A 24,937-nucleotide genomic window follows, 5' to 3' on the forward strand; every position below is an offset into this window, starting at 1 on the left:
TTCTACGATCGTTTTTTATGATGGTTGTTAAGTGAATCACTGTGATCATTAAGTGAATCCAGTTTCCCCAATGGACTTTTTTGCCAGAAACCAGCAAGAATCACAAATCACTATCATGTGACTGCAGGATGCTGCAACCAGTCGTAAATGCAGGATGGTTGCCAGGCACCTAAATTACAATCTTGTAACCACGGGGTGGTACGACAGTTGTAAGTGCGAGTACAGGTCATAAAGTACTTTTCCTGAGGCTGTTGTAACTTTGAACCATCATTAAACAAACAATTGTAATTGAGGACTACCTGTATTGCACTGTAAAATACTGATTATATTAAGAAATGCATGTTAGAATGTGCTCTGGCAATTCTACTGCTTTTTAAAAACAATTACTATATGCTACTTTCAAGCAGACAAAATCATGTCTTTTTATTGGATACATTCGCCATGACATTAAACAAGTAGCTTATTTTTAAATTAAAAGGTTAAACCATAACTAATTTCAGATGTTCACATCTGAATAGCTCAGGCTTCAGGATCTCTTTAAAACACCTTATTTAAACTTTGCACATATTGGTTCCATCAGTGGACATTTGAAAAAGTGAATATATAATCGTATTTATCTTAGTTGTTAAATTTCATACTTTTTCCTTCTGTGGAATTTTGCGGTGTGATCATTTGAGCACAAAATAGGATTAGATAATACTCTGTCTTTGTACATCTTCTACTAAATATTACATTTGCTTCTGAAAAATTGGGCAGAATAATCCTGAAACATCAATTTCATGAATTATTTTGCAAAGCTAAGGTTAAGAGACTTCGTTTGGGAACTGTCTAAATTGCAGTCTTCAACATTTTTTTTTCCTAAAAAAAACTACTGATCTAGAAGATGACCATAAACAAATGGGTATGTAGCAAAAAAACAGATTTGGCAAGATTATTTTATCGACCATTCTGGGAACAGAGCTTAAAATTGTTATAGTTCATTCCATTAATTTATATTTTAAACAATGTTCAGTATTTGGAAAGCTGGACTAATCAATCTCTGTGTAAGACTGGGCAAATTTAATAGTACATTTTGTTCTTTTGTAAGGCTTTTAATCTGTAAGCATTTGGCTGCCCTGCCCTTTGGAATACTCAAGTGCCTGCTTACTGTCTTGTACACATCGAAAGCAATGTGATTGTGCCAGCAACCTGGGGCTTGGAGCTGCAGGTGCACTATGCAAACAGCTTACTGTCTTGCAATCCCTTCCTCTCCAGTCGCTCCACTCTGTGAGGGCAGGGAGAAAAAATGCAATTTCTGTAGGCAATTTCTCCTTTGCCTGACCCTTTCCCGCTACTGGCACAGTAACATTGCTTTCGATGTCTAGAAGAGCAAACAGCTTACTCTCTTGCAATCCCTTCCTCTCCGATCTTTCCACTCTGCTGTGGCCATAAATGTGGCCAGGCTGCCAAGCGCCCAAATTTTGATCCCTTGACCACAGGGGCGCTGCAATGGCTGTAGCTTAGAGAACCAGCTGTAACTACCATTTGTTCAGCACCGTCATAACTTCAAACAGTTGCTAAACAAATGGTTGTTAAGAGAGGACTACCTGTAATTATTAACAGCTAATAGCCAGGCATAGAGATAAATCCATATGTATACCCAAATTACAAACTAGAATTTTCAACAGCAGTACAACTTTATCTAAAATATGTTGAATTTCTCTTTCCTAAGAAGTCTTCATAGTAAAAAAATATGTATTATTTGTTGTAAATTCTTGTTAACATCAGTCATTCTTTCAGAACACTTTCTTTGTTTAAGATGGGAAGGATAGTTAGGGATCCTCTAGATATTTATTAGTGGTGCTGAAATCTGAAACTTGGTGGACCTTTTACATTACCTTAATGTAGATAGTAACATGTATGTTAAACAACAGACAGTGATTCATCAGATATTTATTGTAAAAGAAGCTTAATATAGAAGGTTAATATAGATGAATTTAATAACATCCAAAAACAAAAAGGGCATATATTGTGTGCTTAACAATATTTGAAAATCATAACTATAAATTACTTATATTCCCCCAGAGGTATACCTTTACCCTTGTCTCAAATACTCCGTATGTCTGATAGAAGTGGTAGCTTATGCCAGTGATAGGCAATCTTTTTGGTCTGCTGGGTACATTTTGAATTTTAAGAGTGTTTTCAGCAGGCACATAACATTGATGCCATAATAGCCAGTCTCTGGATATCTGTTGCTGGAAACAGTTGGTGTTTCTCCCTGCAACTTCTAGCACAGGATGCTCCCTACCATTCCATTGTCTTTTTGATTCTAGGCAGATGGCTATAGAGCCAAAAAGGAACTACACTGTAATAACTCTGAATTTTTATTTTCAAAGAATGCCAAGGGGATGATGTGGGACCCAGAGTTATTCTTGTTTGCTTAGCAGCACACCAGCTTTCATTTTTATTTTTTAAATTAAGAATAAAATTTTGAAAAAAATAAAATCAAGTAGGCAAGGAACTTAGCAGGTCCTAAGGAAAGTGTCCATTGGAACATTGGTGTTTTTGGTATAATAAATGTGTTGTTGTGTTAAAACACTGCTTTTGCTGCAATAGAAGGGAATCATTAATTTGCAAATTTATGACGTTAGTAAGCTTAACTGATGGAGAGGTTTGTTAAAAGGAATAAAGAAAAACATCTCAGTAGTTTAAATTTATTCATAATTTTAATTCATAACTTGAGCATTTTAAGGAATAAGAATAATGTGTTGGACTTCTGTCAATCATTGTAAGCATGCAGCTGTATATGGCCCATAAATACCGCAAGTACCACTGTACATGAATAGTCCTAGATTCATGTCAAAGTTTGAACGTGATGGCTAGCTTTTCAGATATTTGTTCCAAACTATTCCCATTTCATCTGTTATGGTATTATATTTCAATATAAAAAGCAAAAAACTACAAATTTATGAATCTAACAGTAGATGTAGGATTCATTTTTATCTGCATGCTTACAAGGAAAATGTGATATGCATCACCAGGCTTGGTTTACTTATGCTGAACTGCAGAGAAAAATGCGATTTAAAGAGCTCCTGATATTGCTGTGAGGGCATTGCTGTTTGGCATGACTAAAACAAAGCTCAGCTATTCATTGGGTTGAGTACTTTTACTAATATGATTATAGTTATCTTTTGTTTGGTAGAGAGGGTATTGTGATGCCAAAGCTTCAGCTGAGAGCCTGGGAACTTCTTGTTGCTGTCCTGGATTAATTATCACCCTAGTTTCCCATATCAGATATCTTGATAATATTAAACTAAATATACTGGGATTGTTAATACTATTTAAAAAGTAGTAGAACAGATCAGAAGTGTAAGTCTTACATCTGAGTAATTTATGGTTATTGTGATAAACAAAGGAAACTAATTTTACCTTCATGCTAATTCATAAAGCAGGAGCATACTGTTCTAATAAAGCAATCCACACCAGTATTAAGAAATTATTTTATATATGTAGCCAACTACGTTAAATGATCTTTTGGCAATAGCTGTCAAAGCTTGGGCATTTACCAAGAAATTTATTCATTTGCGCCCATAACAAAATCCAATCCCCAGTAGCAGCCTTCAAAGTTCCTTATCTGTATTTAATCAGGTTTAATATATAGTATCTTAAATCTTGGGACCTTTCTAATTTGGTGCTTATATTTTATTCTGAAAACAAAAAAAGGACAGAATTCGTTGAACAAGAATTGTGCTTTAGGGGATATACGGCCTTGAACTATAAAAGTATAACATTTCAGGATAACGATGAGTATTCTGCTCAGACAGATATTAAAAGAAAATTATGTATTTCATTTGTTATGCTACTTGCTTGAGAGTTTATTTTTAGCTGGATAATTGATTAACTAGAAAGTTTGGTTGACAGGATCAAATGCATACAGAGCATGAACACTGAAAGGAAATTTGCTTGGAGCTTTCAGCAGAAAATATCCCTGTCCCACTTACAGGGAAGTGACTTATGCTTGTGAGTATTTCTCTCATTCGAAGAGCAGGAAGCAAAGTTGAAAATATCACAAGTTTGCTGAAGGATCCTTATGGTCTCATTCCTGGACTTCCAGTGTAAAATTGTGGATTGCTGCTTTGGAGAAGTGGCTGCTGATTGACTCCAGATATGCTTAGCTTTTATATTTGTGATAAAACTACCATTTAAAAAATGTCATCACTCTCTACTGTGCTCTGATTTAAACAAAATTAGCTGCTGTATCTAGAAGTTTCAGCACTCGGAAAAGCAGTGAGCGTACAACTGGGTTGATTTTAGATGGTTCCAACAATATTCAGTTGCAGACCCTATTGGCAATATACTGTGTGTTGAAAGGCTAGCAACAGTTTTTAAAATTATTTCCAGCATGCCTGGAAAAAGTAAAGCCAGATCAAGAACAGCTCTTCCTCCAGCTCCAAGCCTTACCTTTGCCTTCCATGGAATTTTCTGTCTCCTTCCCAATAACAAGACTGGATATGAAAAGAAGGAATTGTCTCAAATTACTGTGCTTTGGAACTGTTATGGTGTTAGTATCAAATGTTCAAAGTGTTGATGGTTGTTAATAATGCCATACCATAATGCTAACAAATGATAGAAAAGTTATTAACATACATTACATAGTTGCAATTAATGGATAACTTTCCTGTGGAATACTTACTGTTTGTGAGGCAGCCATTAAGGCCTGACAGTATAATCCTGTATACCGTACTTAATTTAAATTCAAATAGTTGAGAAATCTTGGTTCATATTTTTAAAAAATCTTTAGTTTGGTGTATGCAAATGCTGATAGATTTACTTGATTTATAAAAGGTCTATCCTGTTTTTTAAAAACATTCCCAAAGTGTATGGATAAATTATGATAGGAGCTCAGTGCAATGTAATAGCTTGTAGGTCCTTTTCATTGGGATTATTTTCATTCATTTATTCATATAACCAAAGCTCCCAGGGAAACCACAGAATTAACCTACAATTTAAATATAAAATATAAGAGTATTTACAATGTAGCTTAAAATAGTAACAAATTATGAAAATTTATAATGTCTACCATGTTGAACTCATCTCCAAGATGCAACTTTAAGATAAAGATGGTCAATAAGAGCTATAGAAAGTTAAACAGATTGAGATTTTAAAAATCTGTTGAGTCTGAAAAATCAATAACATAGATACCTGAAAGATTCATGGGGAAAGTGTTCCAGAATTGATAGGTAATCAATAAAAACCTTGCTCGTAAGTAGTTGGCCACTGTATCTCTACCAGGTCTTTTGTTCTTGGAGCATGGGTAGGAAAGTATAGAAAACTGTAGCCTTCAAATTCTTTAATTCATGAAGAACTTTCCAGGTTAAAAGTAAAATTTAATCTCAGCCTGGAAAGAAACCAGGAGTCACTGATGATTGTACAATAATGGTGCAATGTTTGCAATGCCCAGTTCCAATCGGTACTTCTAATGGGTCTTTTGCTAATGGAAGTTTCATTGCTTCCCAGTTTCACCAACCGGCAAGTCTTCCATGATCATTATAATAGCCAACAACTTCTTATATTCTGTATGTGTCAAATATTATTTCCCCTCCCTTTTAAAACTTTACTATTTATAATTTAGAGTAGTTAAAATTAATGTGATGGTTGAAGTACAAGATGTTACCTGGAAGTGATCCTTATGCTTTCTGGCTGCTTTATGTGAGAAAAGTGTAAATCTTATGAGCTTTAAGGCTTTTCTGAGCTCATTTTCTTCATACTTTATGAAGATAAATAATTGTTGAGCTAATGATTCATCATTGTGTTATCCCAGAAAGCTCGGGTCTTTTTACCTAGCATGCAGGCCCAATAAACACACCAGATGGTGGAAAGGATTGAGACTTTTATTTGCAAATAAAAGGTTGCCCAGGAGTGAATTCCAAAGTGGGCATACACCCCACTTGGAGTGAAACATCATTTATACAATTTGAACAGTGTACAAAACTATAAACCAATCAAAAAGCATACATTACTGCAAACCAATCATGGAAAGCAATGTTATACATACGTTCTCAGTAGTTATGGAAACATAATTCAATCAAAGGTAAAAGGGTACACTAAGGTATAACATTCCTACACTTTCCCGAATAACTTGGTACTAGGATCCCATCCATCCCCTTGAGGAGCAGGCATTCCTAAGGAAAAGGCAGATGGTTTGGTTTTCATTTGTTGCTGTCATCCCTGCATAACAAATAGGTCAACCACTGATCAAGGGACTTCTAATATCCTATTAGAAGTCCCTTGATCAGTGGTTGACCTATTTGTTATGCAAATACAAATACATCATGGTTATTTCTGTGTGCTCAGTAATAATACATGATTAAAAATGGTTCATCAATTCATGAATAAATTACATGAATTAAACTGGGTTAAAATATAGTGTCTTATCAATTGCTTGAGTTTGAATTAAAAATTGAATCAATTTCAAAATTAGTATGTATAATTAGTGATTCAATATCAGTACATAAATAAGATAGGAATATTTATGACACATTTCAGTACAAAAGCTGCTTGTTTTGGTACCTTTTAACATACATGTGCATGTTGAGGTTCACAGATGCAAGTGAATAGAAGATTGCAGTAGTTAAAGCCCAAACCTAAAGCAGCTCTTGTTAACCCTGGACTGTATTTTAGCAATATAAATGAAAATCGATTAATTATCTAATTGTACCAATCTATCAGATCTCTGGTTCTCAGTATCTTAGGGATACAATGGTAACTGGGAAAAGACTCTGCTTCTTGTGGTATTCTATCTTTGAAGTGTTTCCCTTCTAAGTAAACTTGCCTCTACTGCAGTGTAATGCGTTTTGAAGTCAATGAAAATGTTTTTAATCTCCTGGACTTTTAAAATCTCCTAAATTTCCATTGTCTGTTTCTCTCTTTAGATTAAATATTTAGATTATTTTACTTGCTTTACTTTTTATTGACTTCAGAGTGTTTGCATTTTAATTGGATGCTGCCTTGTGAGTACTTGTGCTGAAGATGTACATTTAACAAATGAATTACCAGACTTGGTATGACTATATAGAAAAAGTATCTAGTATTTTGTTTACAATAATAAAGAGTATATTACTGACTCTAGCAAGTTATTTGATGTGTAGTGGTTGTCAGTATGCAGGTAGTTTGTCAGTAGATTTTCAGATGTGCTAAGAAGAAATGCTATAGCTTCTGTACTGAAATAAGGAAAGTTTTTTTAAAAACTAACAGAAAATTTGATTTAAAATCTAATTGCTATTTAAAATTGTATTGATAGTTTTGTGCGAATAATTATATTCATAATTTTGTGCAAATAATTATAATAATATAAAATTATTTGCACAAAATAAATGTCCAATACTGAACTAACCTCTGGTAAGAAATATATTGTGTATAGTCTATTTTTTATGGTAAAAATAAAATTGTCTTATATAAAACAGCCCTTTCAAGGCAACTTTCAGTAATTGTCCTATAGTAATATATGTAAAGTAATATGTTAAATATTTTCTTTATGCTTTTTAGAGAATTGGTCTTGCTGGAACAAGTAATGTAGAATTACCCCTTGCTGAACCCGGAATGTACCAGTTGGACATTACATTAAGAAGAGGTACTAATTTAGCAGCTCGTGATCGAAGAGGTAAGAGTATGTTTACAAAAATGTTCTAATATAGCTAGTTTCCTAAAGACTGAGATGATGACTGATGAATAGTACTACCACTATTATTATTACTAGATTAATTTATACATTTTTGTAATGATAACTATCCCCTTAACACAAGGATTTTGTTTGTTTTAAATTATTAACATATTAGCAACATATAAAATAGAAGGCTAGAGTACAAGATAAATTTGTATCAAAAATATTTCTCTTATTCCTTGGTTTTCCAAATTTTATATGGCGATGGAACTTTTTCCCCCCAGAACCTTCTTTGTGGCCCCAGAATGTAAACACATACAAGTAGTCCTTGCATTCACTTAGTTATGGCTTAGACTTAAGACAGTGCTGAAGAAACTGACTTATGACCGGTCCTCACCCTTACGACCATCACAGTGTCCCTGCAGTCACATGATCGATTTAGGCACTTGGCAACCAGTTAACATTTATGACCGTTGCAGGGTCCTGTGGTCATGTGATTGCCATTTTTAACCTTCCCGGCTGGCTTCTGGCAAGCAAAATCAATCAGGAACCACATGATTTGCTTAATGACCACCTGGTTTGCTTAATGCCCACGGTGATTCACTTAACGATTGCTGCAAGAAAGGTCATAAAATCAGATCGGATTTGCTTAATGACTGCTTTGCTTAGCAACCAAAATTTCGGTCCCAATCGTGTTTACAAAGCAAGGACTACCTGTATTTGGATGAAAAAAGGAATACATGCTCATTTGCTCTGTGGCTTCCTATAGCAATATTGGGTTGCAGACAATGTTTTGGGAAAAGCTGCTGTATGCTGTTATCAATTCACTTCATTATAGATTTCATAATTCACAATATTTTGTGTACTCATAGAAGCATGACTTACATAAATTGAATGCAGAGTTGATAACATTAACACTGAGACATTAGCAAACATTTATTGTCATTAGTTGAAAGCACTGAGTCTGTATTTTAACAATTGACAGAATGATAGTTATAAGGTAGAATTTAGCTTAGTTTTTAAAATGTCCATACCAATCATCTGATACTTTCTGCTATTATTTTTCTTTGTTAATGAATCTAGGAATAATAAGAATGTAGTCTAATACTCATTAAATATCTAGCATTTAATAACTGTGTTGTCTATATGATATAGGGGTGATCATTTGGATGTAGATTGAGATTTTATAAGCATTCTGGTGATATCAAAAACTATTTTTCTGTATCTTTTGAGTTATGAGGGACTATGCATACTTTGGATACGATGGTGGGCTGAATGAGGGTTAGTAAACAGACTGATTCTTGGTAGAATAGAGGCATTTTTACTAGATCATTCTCTTGCTTGGGAATTAGGAAGTTACAAGCATTGAATAGGATTACTGCCCCCTGAAGGGGAGTACTTCTAAAGCCATTACAGGTAGTCCTCACTTAATGACTGTTCATTCAACAATGGTCTGAAGTTACAATGTCCTTGGAAAAAGTGCTTTACGACCTGTATTTGCACTTATGACTGTTGCAAATGGTCGCACCACCCCCATAGTCACATGATCACAATTTGGGCACTTGGCAGCCGGCTTGCATTTATGACCAGTAGCAGCGTCCTGTGGTCATGTGATTGCGATTTGCGACCTTTTTTGCTGGTTTCCGGCAAAAAAGTCAATTGGGGAAGCTGGATTCGCTTAACGACTGTCATAAAATTGGGTCCAGTCACATGGTGACTCACTTAACAACTGCATCGCTTAACCCATTTTCCGGTCCTTATATTGGTTGTTAAGTGAGGACTACCTGTACTCTCAATGGAGACAAAAGTGATTTCTGTGTTAAGGAATGCCATTTTACAATTCTGGCTGGTTCCTGGATGGGGAACCATGCACTGGTAATTCAAGACTGGATTGTTGCCATGCAAGAAGGTATCCTTGAGGTTAACCCAGAGCCTACAAACAGTGCAAAATGCTGTGACTAAGAGGCAACCTACCTGAAAAATGTTACTCCTTTCTGAAGAACCAGCACTGGCTGCCAATTAGTTGTTGAGCTGTGCTCAAGGTGACTGTGTTGTGACTGGATGTATGGACACTTTTGATGAAGTTGTGTGGGTATCTATTGTGTTGGAACATGTTATATTTCTACTTTTTGGAGTTCTGGGGTTATTGTGGAGTGCCAACTATCACAGCATAATCTGCACAACCCATGAAAAGGATAATTCTGCCATACATCAAAAGCATCTCAAAAACTAGCAACTACAACCCCTTCATATCACACTGGCCCATAATCCAACACATCTATCCAAAGCATTTTGAGCAAACCCAAAAGATCCAATGGCCAGAGAAGACAAAACAGGAGCCATTTACAAAATACAGTACAAGGATGGTAAAAACCACTATGTAGGGCAAAGAGGTAGAAGGTTAGCAGAACACATCCATGAACATTAATCGGTGGTTAGAAGACATGATGAAAGCTTCTTTATTTCATAACATATTGACAAATTCTAACAAAATTTCAATTGGGAAACCGTAGACATTTTAGACAAGCCAGATTAAAATATGCAAGAGAATTCCTAGAGTCTTATATCTTAATATATCAGCCTTTAACAGATGCATTGAAATAATCTACACTGATAAATCATTCAAAAAAGGAAGTAACCAATGTCAAGGAAATGGACAGTAAGACCATCCATCCTTATCACGCTCACCGGTATTCTTCAATTTACAACCATTCGTTTAGCAACTGTTTGAAGTTACGATGGCACTGGAAAAAGTGACTTGTGAGCAGCCCTCGTGCTTACAATCATTATAGCATCCACACAGTCATATGATCAAAATTTGGAAACTTGGCAACCAGCATGTATTTACAACAGTTGCAGCATCCTGGGGATACATGATCACCATTTGTGACCTTCCCAGCCAGCTTCCAACAAGCAAAATTAATGGGTGATTCACTTAATGACAGCAAGATTCACTTAACGAGCTTTATGCTTTGGGGATATAATAAACAATTCAGTGTGATAGTCTGCTCACGCTAACAAGCTTAACACATTCTAAATCATTTTTTTTTACTTTGTAGTAGATAACTATCTCAAATAGTTTTCACAGCTGACTCACACTAAATGGAATTTGAAAAGCTTTGTTTAGATTTTTAGATTTTTTAAATCCTGCCTTTATTATTTTTATAAGTGTTTGCTAAGGATATTTTTCTATTCTTTTTCACTTGTATATATTAAGGATGTGGACAGGATCCTTGCAGAAATGAAGGGTCCATCTGTTTACTTGAGCCATACCTCTCCTATTGGTTAAATCGGTCAGGATGGAACTAACAGTGGGGATCAGGTCCTTCCTTGGAAGAGAAGTGTTTTCATTAACCTAAAGGTTGTTGTTCTAAGATCCTTATTAAAGATGTTGATACACCATTTCTGAACACTGCATGTTCTATTACAAACAACCCTTTAAGATCCAGAGAAGAGGTCTTTACAAAGATAGATCTGCTAGCAGAGACATGTACAATTCTACTCTTTAGAATTATGTTTAATTTTGCTTGCCAAATTGAGTGATCATTTGAGCAGAAATATGTGAGTTTAAATGAAATAAAAAAATTATGTGAAATGAAAATAACTCACTGCTTTACCAGGTAATTACTTTTGCATGACTGCTTTAATTTTGAGTCCTTCCAGCTGAATTATGAGGCTGACTATTCATATGTTCTGTTTGTTTACTGTCCAACTGAAAATTATATTTAATTCACTTTATTTACTGAGTGATCACTCTGTGCGCAACATTTTATAGAGCACAAGAGGGGTAATTGTGAGTTCAGGAAGTTACAATCACTACATGGGGAAAAAAACTGGAATATGAAACATAAAATGTGTAGAGGCTCATAATTAGCATTCTTGTGTGGTTTTGAAGTTTCTGGATGTCAGTGGATGAGGGTTTATAGAAATGGAAAGGTGAACTGTATAGGTAACAATAAACAAATTCAGCAAAATTACTTTGCAAGTAGTAGCCTGCTGTGTGATAAATTATGATTAAATTATGAACCATCACTCTAACTCATTCATTTCTAGTGAATGGAACTTACTTAAATCTGTACTCTTGTGAATCAGTTGTTGTTTCAAAGTCTTTTCCAATAATAATGAGTCAGAGGTTCATTTATACTAAATGTCTTTATTAGCTAACAAATCCCACATACAGCCTCCTGTTCTAACTGCTTGTTGAATAAAATGAACTACTTCCAGGGCCAAAGGCCATACTTCCCAGCAGAGGGTGTGCTTCCTCAATCTCAGTCCTTCCTCTGTGTTGTCAACTTCGTCTTCCTGACTCTACCACTTAGTTCCACCTATTGATACAGTTGTCAGTGAAAATCAGGACATATAATTATGAAGAATCCAAAATTTTGCTGAATAATGTCAGAATAATAGTTCTGAGAGTCATAAATGGTTCCATGTATTCACTGAGTACTTTATAAAAACCTAGAATTACTATAGTATAGTAATAATTGAAGAAGTTGCAACTAATGGAGAAAAATTATGGCAATATATGTCATTCATTATGAAAGATTAATAAGGATCAGTAGCATGATCTCTCTTGAAAAATGAATTGTACAACAAATTATATAAAGACCATTTTAAAACATAGGCTAGAAAGTAAGGTTACAAACCATTGAATAGCATAACTCTGTTTATACAAAAGGTAAAGATTGTTATTTCAAAAACTTAACTTTATGTAAAATTTATTTATACAGAATTGTGCAAGCTAGTGATAATATAATTATACCTTGGACAGAAATGATGTAGTCCAAATAGTTTTTCAAAATAATGTACCTATATTTATTTCCTTTCTGTGTTTCATGGAGATTGGTACCTAAGGTGGCAGAGCGTTTTGATTCCTATGTATTGAAGAGAAGGTTCAGTAACTGTGTGCCATCAGAGAAAGTGTAAGAATGGTTTGGAAAAGCTTAGGAAAAAAATTGCTCATGCTGCTTGTAATGTTGCAAGGTTCTCAGAAGAAAAATCATCTGGATTATTTATCTCATTTATTGTAATCAAATAAATAAATAAAGTTACATCTTTTCCCAAAATCATGTGTCTGCAATGTAGTGGCTGCTTTCGTGAGGTGCATACATCTTAAGCTTAATTCATAATAAGGTCTCCACTGTGTTGCTACTTAATATTATTATTTATGCATGTTAAAAAGAAAAAACAGACAAAATAAATAACAGCAAAGGCGGAAAGACTGTTTAGTTTCTAACTTCCCCCTTTTTGTGCCAATACTAATTTTCAGTGTTTGTAAACATTTCGGCCCCCATAGAAGCCATAATGTGTTTATATTTGCCATGCTCTGTAATATATTGTATATATGGGAACCATTCTTACTTGAATTTGGTTAAATTTCTGTAATGAGTATATGCTGTTAATTTTGCCTTTGCTTCATATTCTCCAAGTTTAAATTCCCAATCAGATATCATGGAATTGTTTCTTCCTTCCAATGTTGGCCAAAATTTATTTTTGGTGCTGTATTATCTCAGTAAATTATAATATTTTTTTGTTGATATATTCTGGGATTATACTTAGTAAAAAAAAGTGTTGGTATCATTTCAAATTTAATTTGCAAAATTTTCTGCACTGTCTTGTATCTGTATCTGTATCTCTCTTTTGAGTTTTTTTATATGTCTACCACATGTAAAATGTTCCTTCTGTTTTATGGCATTTTCAACATTTATTACAGTATGATTTATCCATCCTGGAGATTATTGACGGAGTTGTGTACCATCCGTAAACCATTTTGTACCAATTTTCTTTTAGATTGTAGCTTCAGGTAAATTTTACAGATTTGGTCCATAATTCTTCCCATTGTTGTGTTGTGACTGTTCCTTTAAAATTTTGCATCCATTTTATCATACAGATTTTTATTTGTTCTGTCTCTGTGTCATATCTATATAGGAGTTTGTGTATGCATCCTAATATTGGATTTGTCTAAGTGTTTCAAATTCTGTCATTTTTCTTAATGTCCCTCCTTCATTCTTAAGGTCAGACTTTATTCTTCCAGCAATTTGTAAATATATCAGCCAAGGTATATTTCAGTGTACACTGAATAATTATTGCTGTGTGATTTATCTATGTTTATTGACAGCAGTTAACAGTAGTTAATGGGTCTAATACTGGCTACAGGATTATGTTAGGAGCCCATGATTTGTGTAGGTTTGTAATTGAACTCCAAAAGAAAGAATTTTGCTGTCATACTGCCACCATGTGCTCAGCAAGGACTGTTGCTGCTGTAGTTGCTTTGAGATTTTTTTTAAGGTAGTAGAGTGAGACTAAAAAAATACTTTAAATATATATATTTTAAATAAAATAACTATTGCAATATTAGAATATAGGGTAAAAAAAGCCTTGCAACAATTCTATTAATGTTAGATGTCTGCTTGAAATATTGTTTACTCAGACAACGGAGTTGGCATATTTGCACTTTGAATTAAAATGGAAATGAATGAAATATGTTAAACACAGGTTATACTTGTCATGGGCATTAGCCTTATATGTACATGGGATGATACTTTTAATGATAAATATCATTAAATGATAAATCACATCAGTATAAGTTTCTAAATTCCCTTTTACCTTTTAAATTATACATGTGAATTTGGCTCACATGCACATTTTATTACAGGATTAAATTTCTAATTGGCTATTTAAATTCTGTGATCAGTTCTGAATCCAGACTGAATATTAGTCCCTTGAGATACTTTTCATGTAAATTATTCAGAGATCAGAGGTTTATTTGCTAGATATTGTAGAAACACATTTTGCTTGGTAATCCAACTTTGCAAATATTGTGTGTCTGCAATACACAGTTTTAAATCCAGTGTAGAACAAATTAAGGTATTAAACTACTGCTTTCAGTTTTGTATTACTTGATCTGGAATTTACCTCAAATATTTTGTTTGCTTCTGTTGTATAGTGTTTAGAATCATTTAGTTATTGGGGGAGGGGTTAATAAAGGATATTTCAGTGTTTGGCAAAAAAAAGCATTGATTTGAATTTTTTTTTTTACTTAACCTGATTATAAACTGGGTAGATAATTTTGCTTTGTCATTACCTGATAAAATATTACAAAAAATATAAATGGTCTTCATGGAATGATTTTGAATATGTGGAAATGCATTCCAGGTTGCTCTTAAGTAAGTTCTTTTGCACAGTAATGTGCAGTTTGCATGCAGTGCTCACTTTAAAAAATTGGAAATAAAGAGGCTTCTGAATGTCACATTTAGAGCCATGAAAAGTTATTTAATATAAAAGACAAAGTATTTTATTCTAGGAATTGCATATTTGCTTTAAGAGTTAATGTTTGAGGTCTTACCTCATTCTCTTTTTCAAGGGTATTTTTAAATGCTAATTTTAAAAGAACTATATAAAAGCATTGATGTAGTTTCATGATATCCACTGTACATAGAAGCCACATATCATATGTAAGGCAAGGACAATAAAGAATAAAAAAATAATCAATAGATGGAAATAATCAATATATAACATGCAACCTTCCTATCACATATTAGAATTACCAAGCATAAATATATAGAATTGATCCAATCTCAATGTTATTTTAACCTTTTAAAAATATTGGTTACTCCAGTCACCTAAAAAGAGAAAACTAGCTGCTTTATTGTTGTTGTTGTTGTTATTTTAAATTTATGAGCTCCCAAGAATATCTAGGTTTCATATATAACATTAACTTTTGCTTCAGGAACAAGTGATCCATATGTCAAGTTTAAACTTGGTGGAAAAGAAGTCTTTAGAAGTAAAACAATCAATAAGAATCTTAATCCTATTTGGGAGGAAAGAACTTCCATTCTTATTGAACACTTAAGGGAGCAGCTGTATATAAAGGTAAGCCACATCCAGTTTCACTTAAGAATAGCAATAATGATACATCTTACTGATATTATAGCTTAATCTTGTTAAAAAATATGATTAAAGAACACAGTATAAAATCCTTACTTAAATTCTAATATTTATCAAAATATTTCAGAACACAATAAGATAACGTCTTCTAAACTTTGGTTAATATTTGGGAAATTATGCCAGCCAGAAAAAGGGAATAGTAAAATAGAATTTTGAATCTGTATTGTATAAAAATGGGTAAATGAACTTTGGGGCCTATTATTTTGCAGTATCATCTAGTAATTGCCTAAATCATCTCGTAATTGCATATTGTGTAAATATTGGCTTGCGAAGTTTATGAATCTGTTTTCATTAATAAAAGTGCTGTTTCTTTATTCATCTTAGGTTTTTGATTATGATTTTGGACTTCAAGATGACTTCATGGGATCAGCTTTTTTGGACCTCAGTTCCCTGGAACAAAATAGGTATCATTTTATGAACCTCACTGAATTTCAATATGTGTTTTTCTCTGTTTGGATGTGATTAGGGAGACAGAGAAAGAAAAAAAGTGGTTTAATGTTATACTACAGATGCTAGTTCAATTAAAAGTAATAGAGTTGATTTATCACTAATTAATGAAAAAACACTAGGAACCTTTGCCTTACTTTCCTTTTCCCTCCTCATCTAATTGTCCTTCTGTTTTACATCTTTTAAGCTACTTTGGGAGCATTTCAAACCAGAAGGGTATAATGTCTGAAGTAAGTTATTTAGATGAATCAGTTACAGTGGGGTCTCCATATTGTGGTGGATATGTGTCAACACTTCCGCCAAAAATCTGTATTCTCGCCCAAATAGCCGCAGATGTTTTCTGTGTATGCCTAAACACTTGAACAACCATTTACAATTAACAGAAAAATGTTTAAATGTGTTTAAAAGGCTTTGTGTTTTACAATAATGAGTAATATTTTAGACCCATGTAACTGAAAATACTTTTTAAAAATTTTACTATGTACTGTAGTTAAGAACAAGTCATGCACCAAGGTATTCATTGCAGGATTCAGTAATCCTTAGTAGTGGGGGTCTTAGAGGCTGGAGAAGAAGCAGGGCTGGCTGATGTCGAGACTTCCATTGTGGGAGTGTAAAGAGTTTTAGGTGTTGATGTAGAAGTTGTGATGGAACATTGTGATGGGAAGCTGCTGTTTCTTTTGTTTGAACTCATTGAATTTGTCTGTGTATGGTGTCAAAATATTGTCGAGACTTTCCTTGAAGTTCATTGCACGAATCACGTCATATTCATAACAGAAGTTCGCAAGGCATTTAGCATCATGCATTACCTGCGCTAGGTTTTCCAAATTAAACTTCTTCTCCTGGTGTGGTGCTTCCTCAACCTCATCCTCACCCTTAGAGTTAGAGCAAACAAACTCCTTGAGTTCATCAGGCATCAGTACTGTTGTCTACTCATCAACTAAATCATTGATGTCCTTCTCTAAGTCCTTGAAATCTATACCCCTGTTCTCCTGGCCAACTCCTTTATTTCTGCTATGGTTTTTTTGTGTTGTTCATATGGAATGGTTCGTAGTTCATCTGGACTTAGGTCATGCACAACCTCGGAAGAACCAAGTTCTTCCAAAAGGTATTTAGAGAGACTTGTCTGTGATGTCTTCCAGCACATGTTAGGAAGAAACTGTCAGCTCTAGTGAAGTCCTTCCAAAACTGAATAATGTTGAGGTTGTTGATGCTGTCCATGGCCTTAATGATTTGGTCCATACACCTCTTCTTGTAGTTGGCCTTAAAGGTCTTAATTACCCCCCTGTCAAGTGGATAAATAAGGGTTGTAGTGTTAAATGCTAGAAAGACCACCTTCATTTGCATAGTCTTGTCATTTGGGTCATAGTAATTTGGGTGTCTTGGGGCATTGTTCAGCATGAGGAAGACTTCAAATGGAAGCACTCCAGGTATTCCTTGACTTCATGGAGGAAGCAGTGATGGAACCGGTTCAGAAAAAGATGTTTTGTCATCCAGGCTTTTGCATTCCACATCCATTGCACAGACAGCACATTCTTGTTATGTCCTCTAATTACTCTTGGGTTCTGCATGCAGAAAATTAGGCAGGACTTTGTCATATAACCTGATGAATTGTTGCAAACTAGCAGCATAACCCAGTCTTGTGCTGCCATGAATCCTGGGGCCTTCTTCTTTTCAACATTAAATAGATGCACTGAGGCAGCATATTCCAGAATAATGCTGCTTCATCTCATAATCCATTAGGACAGGTTGGGGGAATTTTTTGGGACTGGAGGACACATTTGGAATGATGAGAACATGTGGGTGTCTTACAAAATGGCTGCTGGAGTCTTGCTTATTCACTAGGTAGCTGCCATGATGGATATTACTATAAAAAAACGCTGATTTATCAGAGTGCTACCTGGCACTCTGCCTCTATAAACTCTGTTCGCTTCTTTGTGGACAGATGAGCAAACTTTGATTCGAATATGCTGTAGCCTCCTATCAAAGACTGGGTCAGTTTGGAGCCCAGATGCATTACTGGAAATGCTAGTGGTGATGCTTTACCTTCAGCATTTTAGCCTTATATAGGTAAGTTGAGTAGGAATTCTGGCAAGCCTAAACAGAGATGTCTATGGACATAATGATGTTATTGGGTGCAACATTCATTCCAGGATTAGGCACTAGACAGCATCAGATACTGTGAAAGTTTCAATAGAAACAGATTTTTGTATCACAACCACTCTTCTTTCATCTGGCAGACTGTATACTTTTAAAATGAAATTTCAGTATCCTGGATTTAAATATATTCCATTACTCACCAAGTAATTTATTTCTAGCATTTATATTGTATATTGCAGTGTACTGATAACATCTTACCAATAAAGCTAGTTTAAATGATCAAGGAAAATTTCAGTCAACCCAACAGCTGTGATTTCAAGGGGACAGTGTGACATTGGATTTTGCTTCCCACTAGCTTCTTTGCTGATCCTTTCAGTTACAGCTTGGTATACTCTTGAATCTTGACAGGCTGGGGATCAACTTTATGGATTGCATGGAACTGTCATTTTCCACTCTTTTTATTGTTTCTGTTTAGAATGTTAATTAAAGCTAGCTGTTCCAAAGGAGGTTGAGCTGAGGTTCAGGAGGAGAAGGAAGGTTGAGGTACAGGGGAAGAAGGAATATATTGGCAGTGTAATCAGGAGGATATTGCTAAGCATCTTGTTCTTGTGCTTGCTTTATATTCCTCATAGTTTACTTGGTGAAGGTGACAGAAAGCAAAACATAACTCATGTCTTCTTAAATGCTTTGTCCTGAGGTAAGCAGTCCGTAGAAGCATCAATTTTAGTGTTTTCATTTTTCTGCTGACTTGTTTTTCTAGGCCTGTTGATGTTACATTGAGTCTGAAAGACTCACATTATCCTGACCAAGATCTTGGGACTATATTATTAACTGTGTTGCTGACCCCAAAAGAACAGCAGAGGGAAGTGGTAAGTCTGTGCTAAATAAGTCATATAAGCAAAGCTTCTAAGTTTCTAACTGGACACCTATAAATGTCTTGAAGTGTTTGTCAGAGAGGATAATTAAAAGGGGGTAATTTTCTTATGCTTGGAAACAGAAAAAATAACATCAAATTTTACTTGTTCAAGTATTAATAAGTGAGTATCTTTAAACTGGTATGTCAGAAAAATGTTATTTTGAAATAAGAGTCCAGATATCTCTTCCTATGTAATATTATTCAATGTTTTTATTACTTATACACTTCTCTAGGAGAGAGAACCACCAAAAATCTGAGGCATGGCCCTCAAAAACTTCCAAAAGTTGTCACATTATAATCTGTAATGTGAAAGAGTGAGGGGGAGTTATTAAATATGTAACTGAGTTACATTTAAATGGAATCAGATTTCTACCCTGCCTTACCCACAGCTTTTTCTAATGTGGCATGCAAATGCCAAGTGCAGCCATTCATCAAGAGTTCAAGGTAGTATAAATAATGTTCTGTCCTTCAGTTTTATCCCCACATCCAAAAATGTACAAGATAAATTAGGTTGAGAGATACTGACCAGTTCAAAATCACCTACTGAGGCTCCATAGTTAAGTGTGGACTTGAATCTGGGTCAGTTAATCCTAGTTCAATATTCTCTCTTCCAATTGTGCAGAATTTTAGAAGAGAAAAAATGGTTATGGAATTTCATTCTTTGTTATCTATAAAATAACTTGTAGATATCTGGCACAGTATATTTTGAATAATTCTACTTTTCAAATGAGTTTGCTTTTTTGTTGCAGTATTTTGGCCTTAAAAAGTTGCAGTGTGGAAGAATTTTCATTAGATGTTTATCCTATACGTTGCCAAAACCAATTACATTTTAATGCCAACTATCCAGCCATATTGTAATGGTAACTTGAAAAGTATCAGAGATAGGATAAAAATGTTGCATAAAACTGAGCGTCTTCAGTGGTTTAAAACGTATGTGGAAAAGGCATTTCATTTCAGTTTTTTGTCATGCATAATATACACCTTTATAAGTGAATCTCACAATTAATGTAAAAAGCATAGTAGCTAATACATGGTTGCCTGAGACCTAAATATTTGGGAGAATCTTGATGTAGTCCATATTATGTTGCATAATATGATACAATGGTTATATGCTAACTTATTGTTGGATTAAAAGTAGCTTTCATGTAAAAGGATTGATTAAAATTAATATTGTGCTAAATGAACGAGTAGCAAGACATGAAAATCATGAAGGAGTCATAAGGGACAATTGATACTGAAACACTGTGTTACAGTTTATAAAAAAGGCACTAGTTAAATTTTACTCTGCCTTAAATATCTCATCCCACTTCCCACTTAAATTCTGTATTCTGATCTTTTTCACAAAGATATTTAGATGTTACATTTTTACTTCAGTAGAGGCAGCACCTTCAGGAAAAGAGCTTGATGGCTTGCAACAACAGTAATCAGTTAATTAAACCTGTATATGTTCACAGAGATGCTTATTGATTAAAACTGATTTATTAGATTAAAATAAGCGTTCATGAATTAATGAAATTCCAAATTCCCATCCTAACAAATACATGCTAAAGTAGTTTGGAAAATTGCAATACTAAGAACATATGTTATAGACTCTGTTTATCTATGAGTTTGTCTCTGGTCATAAAAGCAAAAGAGTAACAGGCATTCAATTAGAGGGAAAGGAATGGGGTTGTTGAAGTGTTAGATTACTGCAATTAGGAATTGTTAATGATGGAGCTATAATGAGTGCTAAAAAGGACAGCAGAAACATTCTATTTGGCTAATGGACTAGCTGGAGAAGACTATTTTTTGTTCGTTCTACAGCAGTAGCAGTTCAAACTTCTCATCATGTAAGAGATGTGACATGCTTTCAAAAAAGTTTTAATTTTTTTTTAACAATTAAAAAATAATAATTTAAAACTTCTATATTTGTGGGCATGTGTTTAGGTTCTTCATATGGCCTTCATGATTCACACATATCATGAGCATATGCAATCTTTTAGAACTTACAGAAGTTGGGAGCTTATTGATGGGAGCCCTGCTTCTTCATAGCAGGGATGGCTATATGAACTCCTGTTGAATCTCTTCAGTTTCTTTTCAATATCCTCAGTGACAACACATTCTCGCAGCTGGTTGATACTTCTAGAATCCCTACTTCTTACCTACTTCTATTTCAATTTTAATATAATTTAATTGCATATAAAAAAACCCTTGATTTTCCTGACTTTAACCCAAGAGGTTTCATGTACCTCTTCACGTCCTTTGTAATTTACACTACTTGTGTAATGATGCTGTGACACAATTACACAAATGACATGATTTGTATCTGTTTACATAATTTGCGTAGTAGGATTAGTCAAATGATGCATTTAGTGTAATGCAGCCTGCTATCACTTTCATCATGATCTCAGCAAGTGATGTAATTTGTTTCATTTGTGTAATGTCCTCATCAAGTAAATGGTAAGATTTGCATTACTGTGAATGTAGTTTTTCAATTTACTGGGCTTCTTTCCAAAAGTCCAGATACCCTTCTCCCAATTTGTTAGAACAAGGTTTCACTGTCGTTTTTCATGCATGAGAAATATTAGGTCACAGGCTACAAACTCTATAAAGGTAGTCCTTGCTTAATGTTCACCTGTTCAGTGACTATTCAAAGTTACAACAGAGCTGAATGAGGGGTACTTACAACCGGTTCTCATGGTTGCGGCCATTGCAGCGTCCTGGCGATCATGTGATCACAATTTGGGACCTTGGCAACTGGCTCACAATTACGATGTTGCAGGGTTTAGTGGTCACATGATCACCATTTGTGGCCTTTACTACCAGCTTCTGACAAGCAAAGTCAATGGGGAAGCCAGCGGGAGGTTGTAAATGGTGATCACATGTCCATGGGACACTGGGACTGCTTGGGATTCACTTAACAGCAGCAACTGGAAGTGCTGGAACTATCCTCATAAGTCAGTGCGATGACGTGATGTCACACTTTATGACCATATCGCTTAGCAACAGAGTTCCCAAACCCAATTACCAACAGTGAGGACTACCTTATGTGCTTTTTTTTTTACTTTGTTTCTATGGCTCTGAAGGCTCCATTGTGCAGTACTAAATTTCTTATTCTTGTATGGACACAGCTATCGTTTTTCTTGCCTCGAGGAAGGACTTACAATAAACTTTTGTAAGCACCAATATAAACATTTCCTTCTGCAAAAAAAGGTTCTTTTTTCCTATGAGCCACCCCTTGGAAGCAAACACTTAGTGTGGGAGATTCTGAGGTTATTACAGTCCCTTGTCATGAGGTATCTCATCAACCCTCCTCAGATCAGGAGGAAGCTTTGCCAGAGGTAGACCTGGTTTTGTGAAGGCCCAACAAAGAAATACAGATAGCAACCAACTATACCTTGCTACTTTGACTTTGACTAAGAGCCTCCTCCACCCAGCCCTCAAACATCAAGGTATCAGACAAGGTAACAGCAGAAGGGATAATTGCAGAGGAATGCTGAGATATGCTAGCAGGATTAACCTGTGAGAAAATTAGAACAGACAAGGTCCATCAAGATAGAATAAAGGATCTTTCTATTTGAAAAGCAGTTTGGTTCATTTAGTGCTGCTAGAACAATGTGGTTGTGATGGTCTTTTGTCAGTTCCTTCTGTGAAGATTTCCTTTTTATAGCTCCCTTAAATTCTGATGAGTTTGTATTTGGATTATTTCTCTTTCTGCTTGCCCTTGTATACAATCTGCCTGGTCAAAATGTTCCAAGTCTGGGCTGGATTTATGATTCTGAAGAAAAGTCTGCAGTCTTAATTGCTCATAAAGATAGACAAGTGACTCTTTTTGCAAGACCAGGACATTTGTTTGTCTTCATCTAATGTTTTTATAATGTCTGAAAAGTTGTTGGGGGTTTGTGTGTCCCCATTCCTCTGGAAATTCCCTGGATTCTGCACTTTCGTTGTTGGCACAAGCAAAATCACTTTATAAGTGGTCGAAATTTGCTAAAATACCCATCCCACCTGGTTCCAAGAAGCATAAAAATAAGAAAAAGAAAAGACCCCTCCTCCAAATACCTGGTTCTGTATTTGTGGATCTTTTACCATGCTAGTTTCTTCCATTTTCAATCCTGCCTACAATTCTATTGCCCTCACATTTGGGTCTCAATTTCAGAGGAAGAAATTTATAATAGATGTATATCAAGATCTTGTTCTCTACACCAGAAGCAGAGCTCTCCTCTTCCTCCATCTCAGGAATTTGGGGATCAAAGCAAATCCCATTATGTTCATCCTGCTTTTGGGAAATGCCATTCCCTAGTTTCCCTTGGTTTTATGGCCTCTCATTAGCTGTTGCTCGCTTCCAGGGCTGAGCATTGTCCTACACATCATCAAGCTTTCCATAGTCTTGATTAATACATACAGGCTCACTGGAGCAGCCCTCTATACTGTAATACTAACAACTGCATGTTCAGGCTATCAACTCTGTATGGTTCTTCATCCAGGCTTCATGAATATAATCCTGACTACAGTTATCATTTTTAAGAAAAACTCCAAGAGACTCCTAGAGTATCACTTTTACATCTCTGTGACCTCAGGATGTTTTTTCAATGCAGCTTTCACACCTGAGCTCCAGTTGTCCGTGGTATTGCCTGAAGATCATCACCTTCACAATCAGGGATCAGTCTTCTATTCTCAGATGCTCTTCACAACCAATCTTCCAACTGCTCTAAGTTTTGATTCTATTCAGGGAAGTTGGTCAATATTAGAGGCATTGCAGCATATCATCCAACTGGAGTTATTAGTAGTTTGGGCCTTTGAAAAGCAATGCCATGGAGGTTTGATATATTCACAAAAAAGGTGGTACCAAGTCCCTCCCTATTATATCTCACACTGAAATTTCATTTTTTCTTGTTGTAATCTGCATGCCAAGAGACAGCTTTGTCCATGAAGTCTTTCAGGCTTGACTTTATTATGGTTTAAATTAGTGCTAAGATATTTTCTAGATCCTTTTTAAAATATTAAAGTATAAAACAAGAGTGCCTGAATTCTTTTTTAAAAAACATTTTAAAAAATTTAATTTAATTCAAATAAATTAAAGCACTGATTCTGTAAAAAAGAAATACCTGTTCAAAACTGACCTTTCCTTGTCCATGGATGCCATAAGTATATTGGAGGTTCCTCTCTCATATTGCTGAGTGAGATCCTGAATTTCTGTATAATATCTTGCCCTGATTGCAGCTCTGGGAAAGAGTAGGATGAGCTAGGATGCTCCTAGTTCCGGATAATTTTCATTTCTTACTCTTTTTGAGGATCTTCTAATACATCTTCAGCTTACCATATATGATTTCTGTTTTCATCGTTAAATAATGGGAAGCTTAAGTCATAATTGTGCTTCAGTGTGAATAATGCTTGTAGCTGTTTGATTTCTGTCTGTAATGGTTTGAAATGTGTCTGATGTTTTGTCATGTGTATTACTCATTTGGAAGGCAATTGGCCTGTCCATGTGAACAAGTAAAAGGTGATTAAAATGCTCTATTTCATTTGCAGACAATGCTAATGAGGAAGAGTTGGAAAAGATCAAGTAAGGTAATTCTTAACATGTAGCCTTGAAACAACCGATATTTTGTAATGTGTCACCTGGAACTTTAAGGTGTGACATGTAGCTTATTCTCTGTAAACCTGTTTTATAAACTTGGCAATGGAATGTTCCTTTACTAAAAAGTCTTTTATATATACTTTTGTACAGAGTTGATATTACTGCAGAACATATGAGTACATCTGACTAAGTGTGGTCAAGAAAGATTGATTTCTGTCAGTATCTATTCATATATTATGCATATTGTCCATAGTAATCAAAATGACTGTGTATGTGGCAGACAAATCTAAAAAATGTGAAATGCAACTATAGAATGCACATTTTCTTAAGC

The 24,937-nt window shown here is 34.9% G+C and overlaps 1 protein-coding gene across 1 annotated transcript in view; it reads left to right on the plus strand.

The window, feature by feature from the left end:
- MCTP1 (multiple C2 and transmembrane domain containing 1) overlaps nucleotides 1–24,937 on the plus strand; it is a 194,537-nt gene that overhangs the window by 20,697 nt on the left and 148,903 nt on the right. The window contains exons 4-8 of the mRNA XM_063295414.1: nucleotides 7,527–7,639; nucleotides 15,369–15,511; nucleotides 15,911–15,990; nucleotides 18,891–18,999; nucleotides 24,558–24,596. Of these exons, the coding sequence (XP_063151484.1) occupies nucleotides 7,527–7,639; nucleotides 15,369–15,511; nucleotides 15,911–15,990; nucleotides 18,891–18,999; nucleotides 24,558–24,596 (484 nt within the window). The remainder of the gene's footprint in view (nucleotides 1–7,526; nucleotides 7,640–15,368; nucleotides 15,512–15,910; nucleotides 15,991–18,890; nucleotides 19,000–24,557; nucleotides 24,597–24,937) is intronic.

This window comes from Candoia aspera, chromosome 2 (assembly GCF_035149785.1).
Source record: "Candoia aspera isolate rCanAsp1 chromosome 2, rCanAsp1.hap2, whole genome shotgun sequence".
Lineage (NCBI taxonomy): Eukaryota > Metazoa > Chordata > Lepidosauria > Squamata > Boidae > Candoia > Candoia aspera.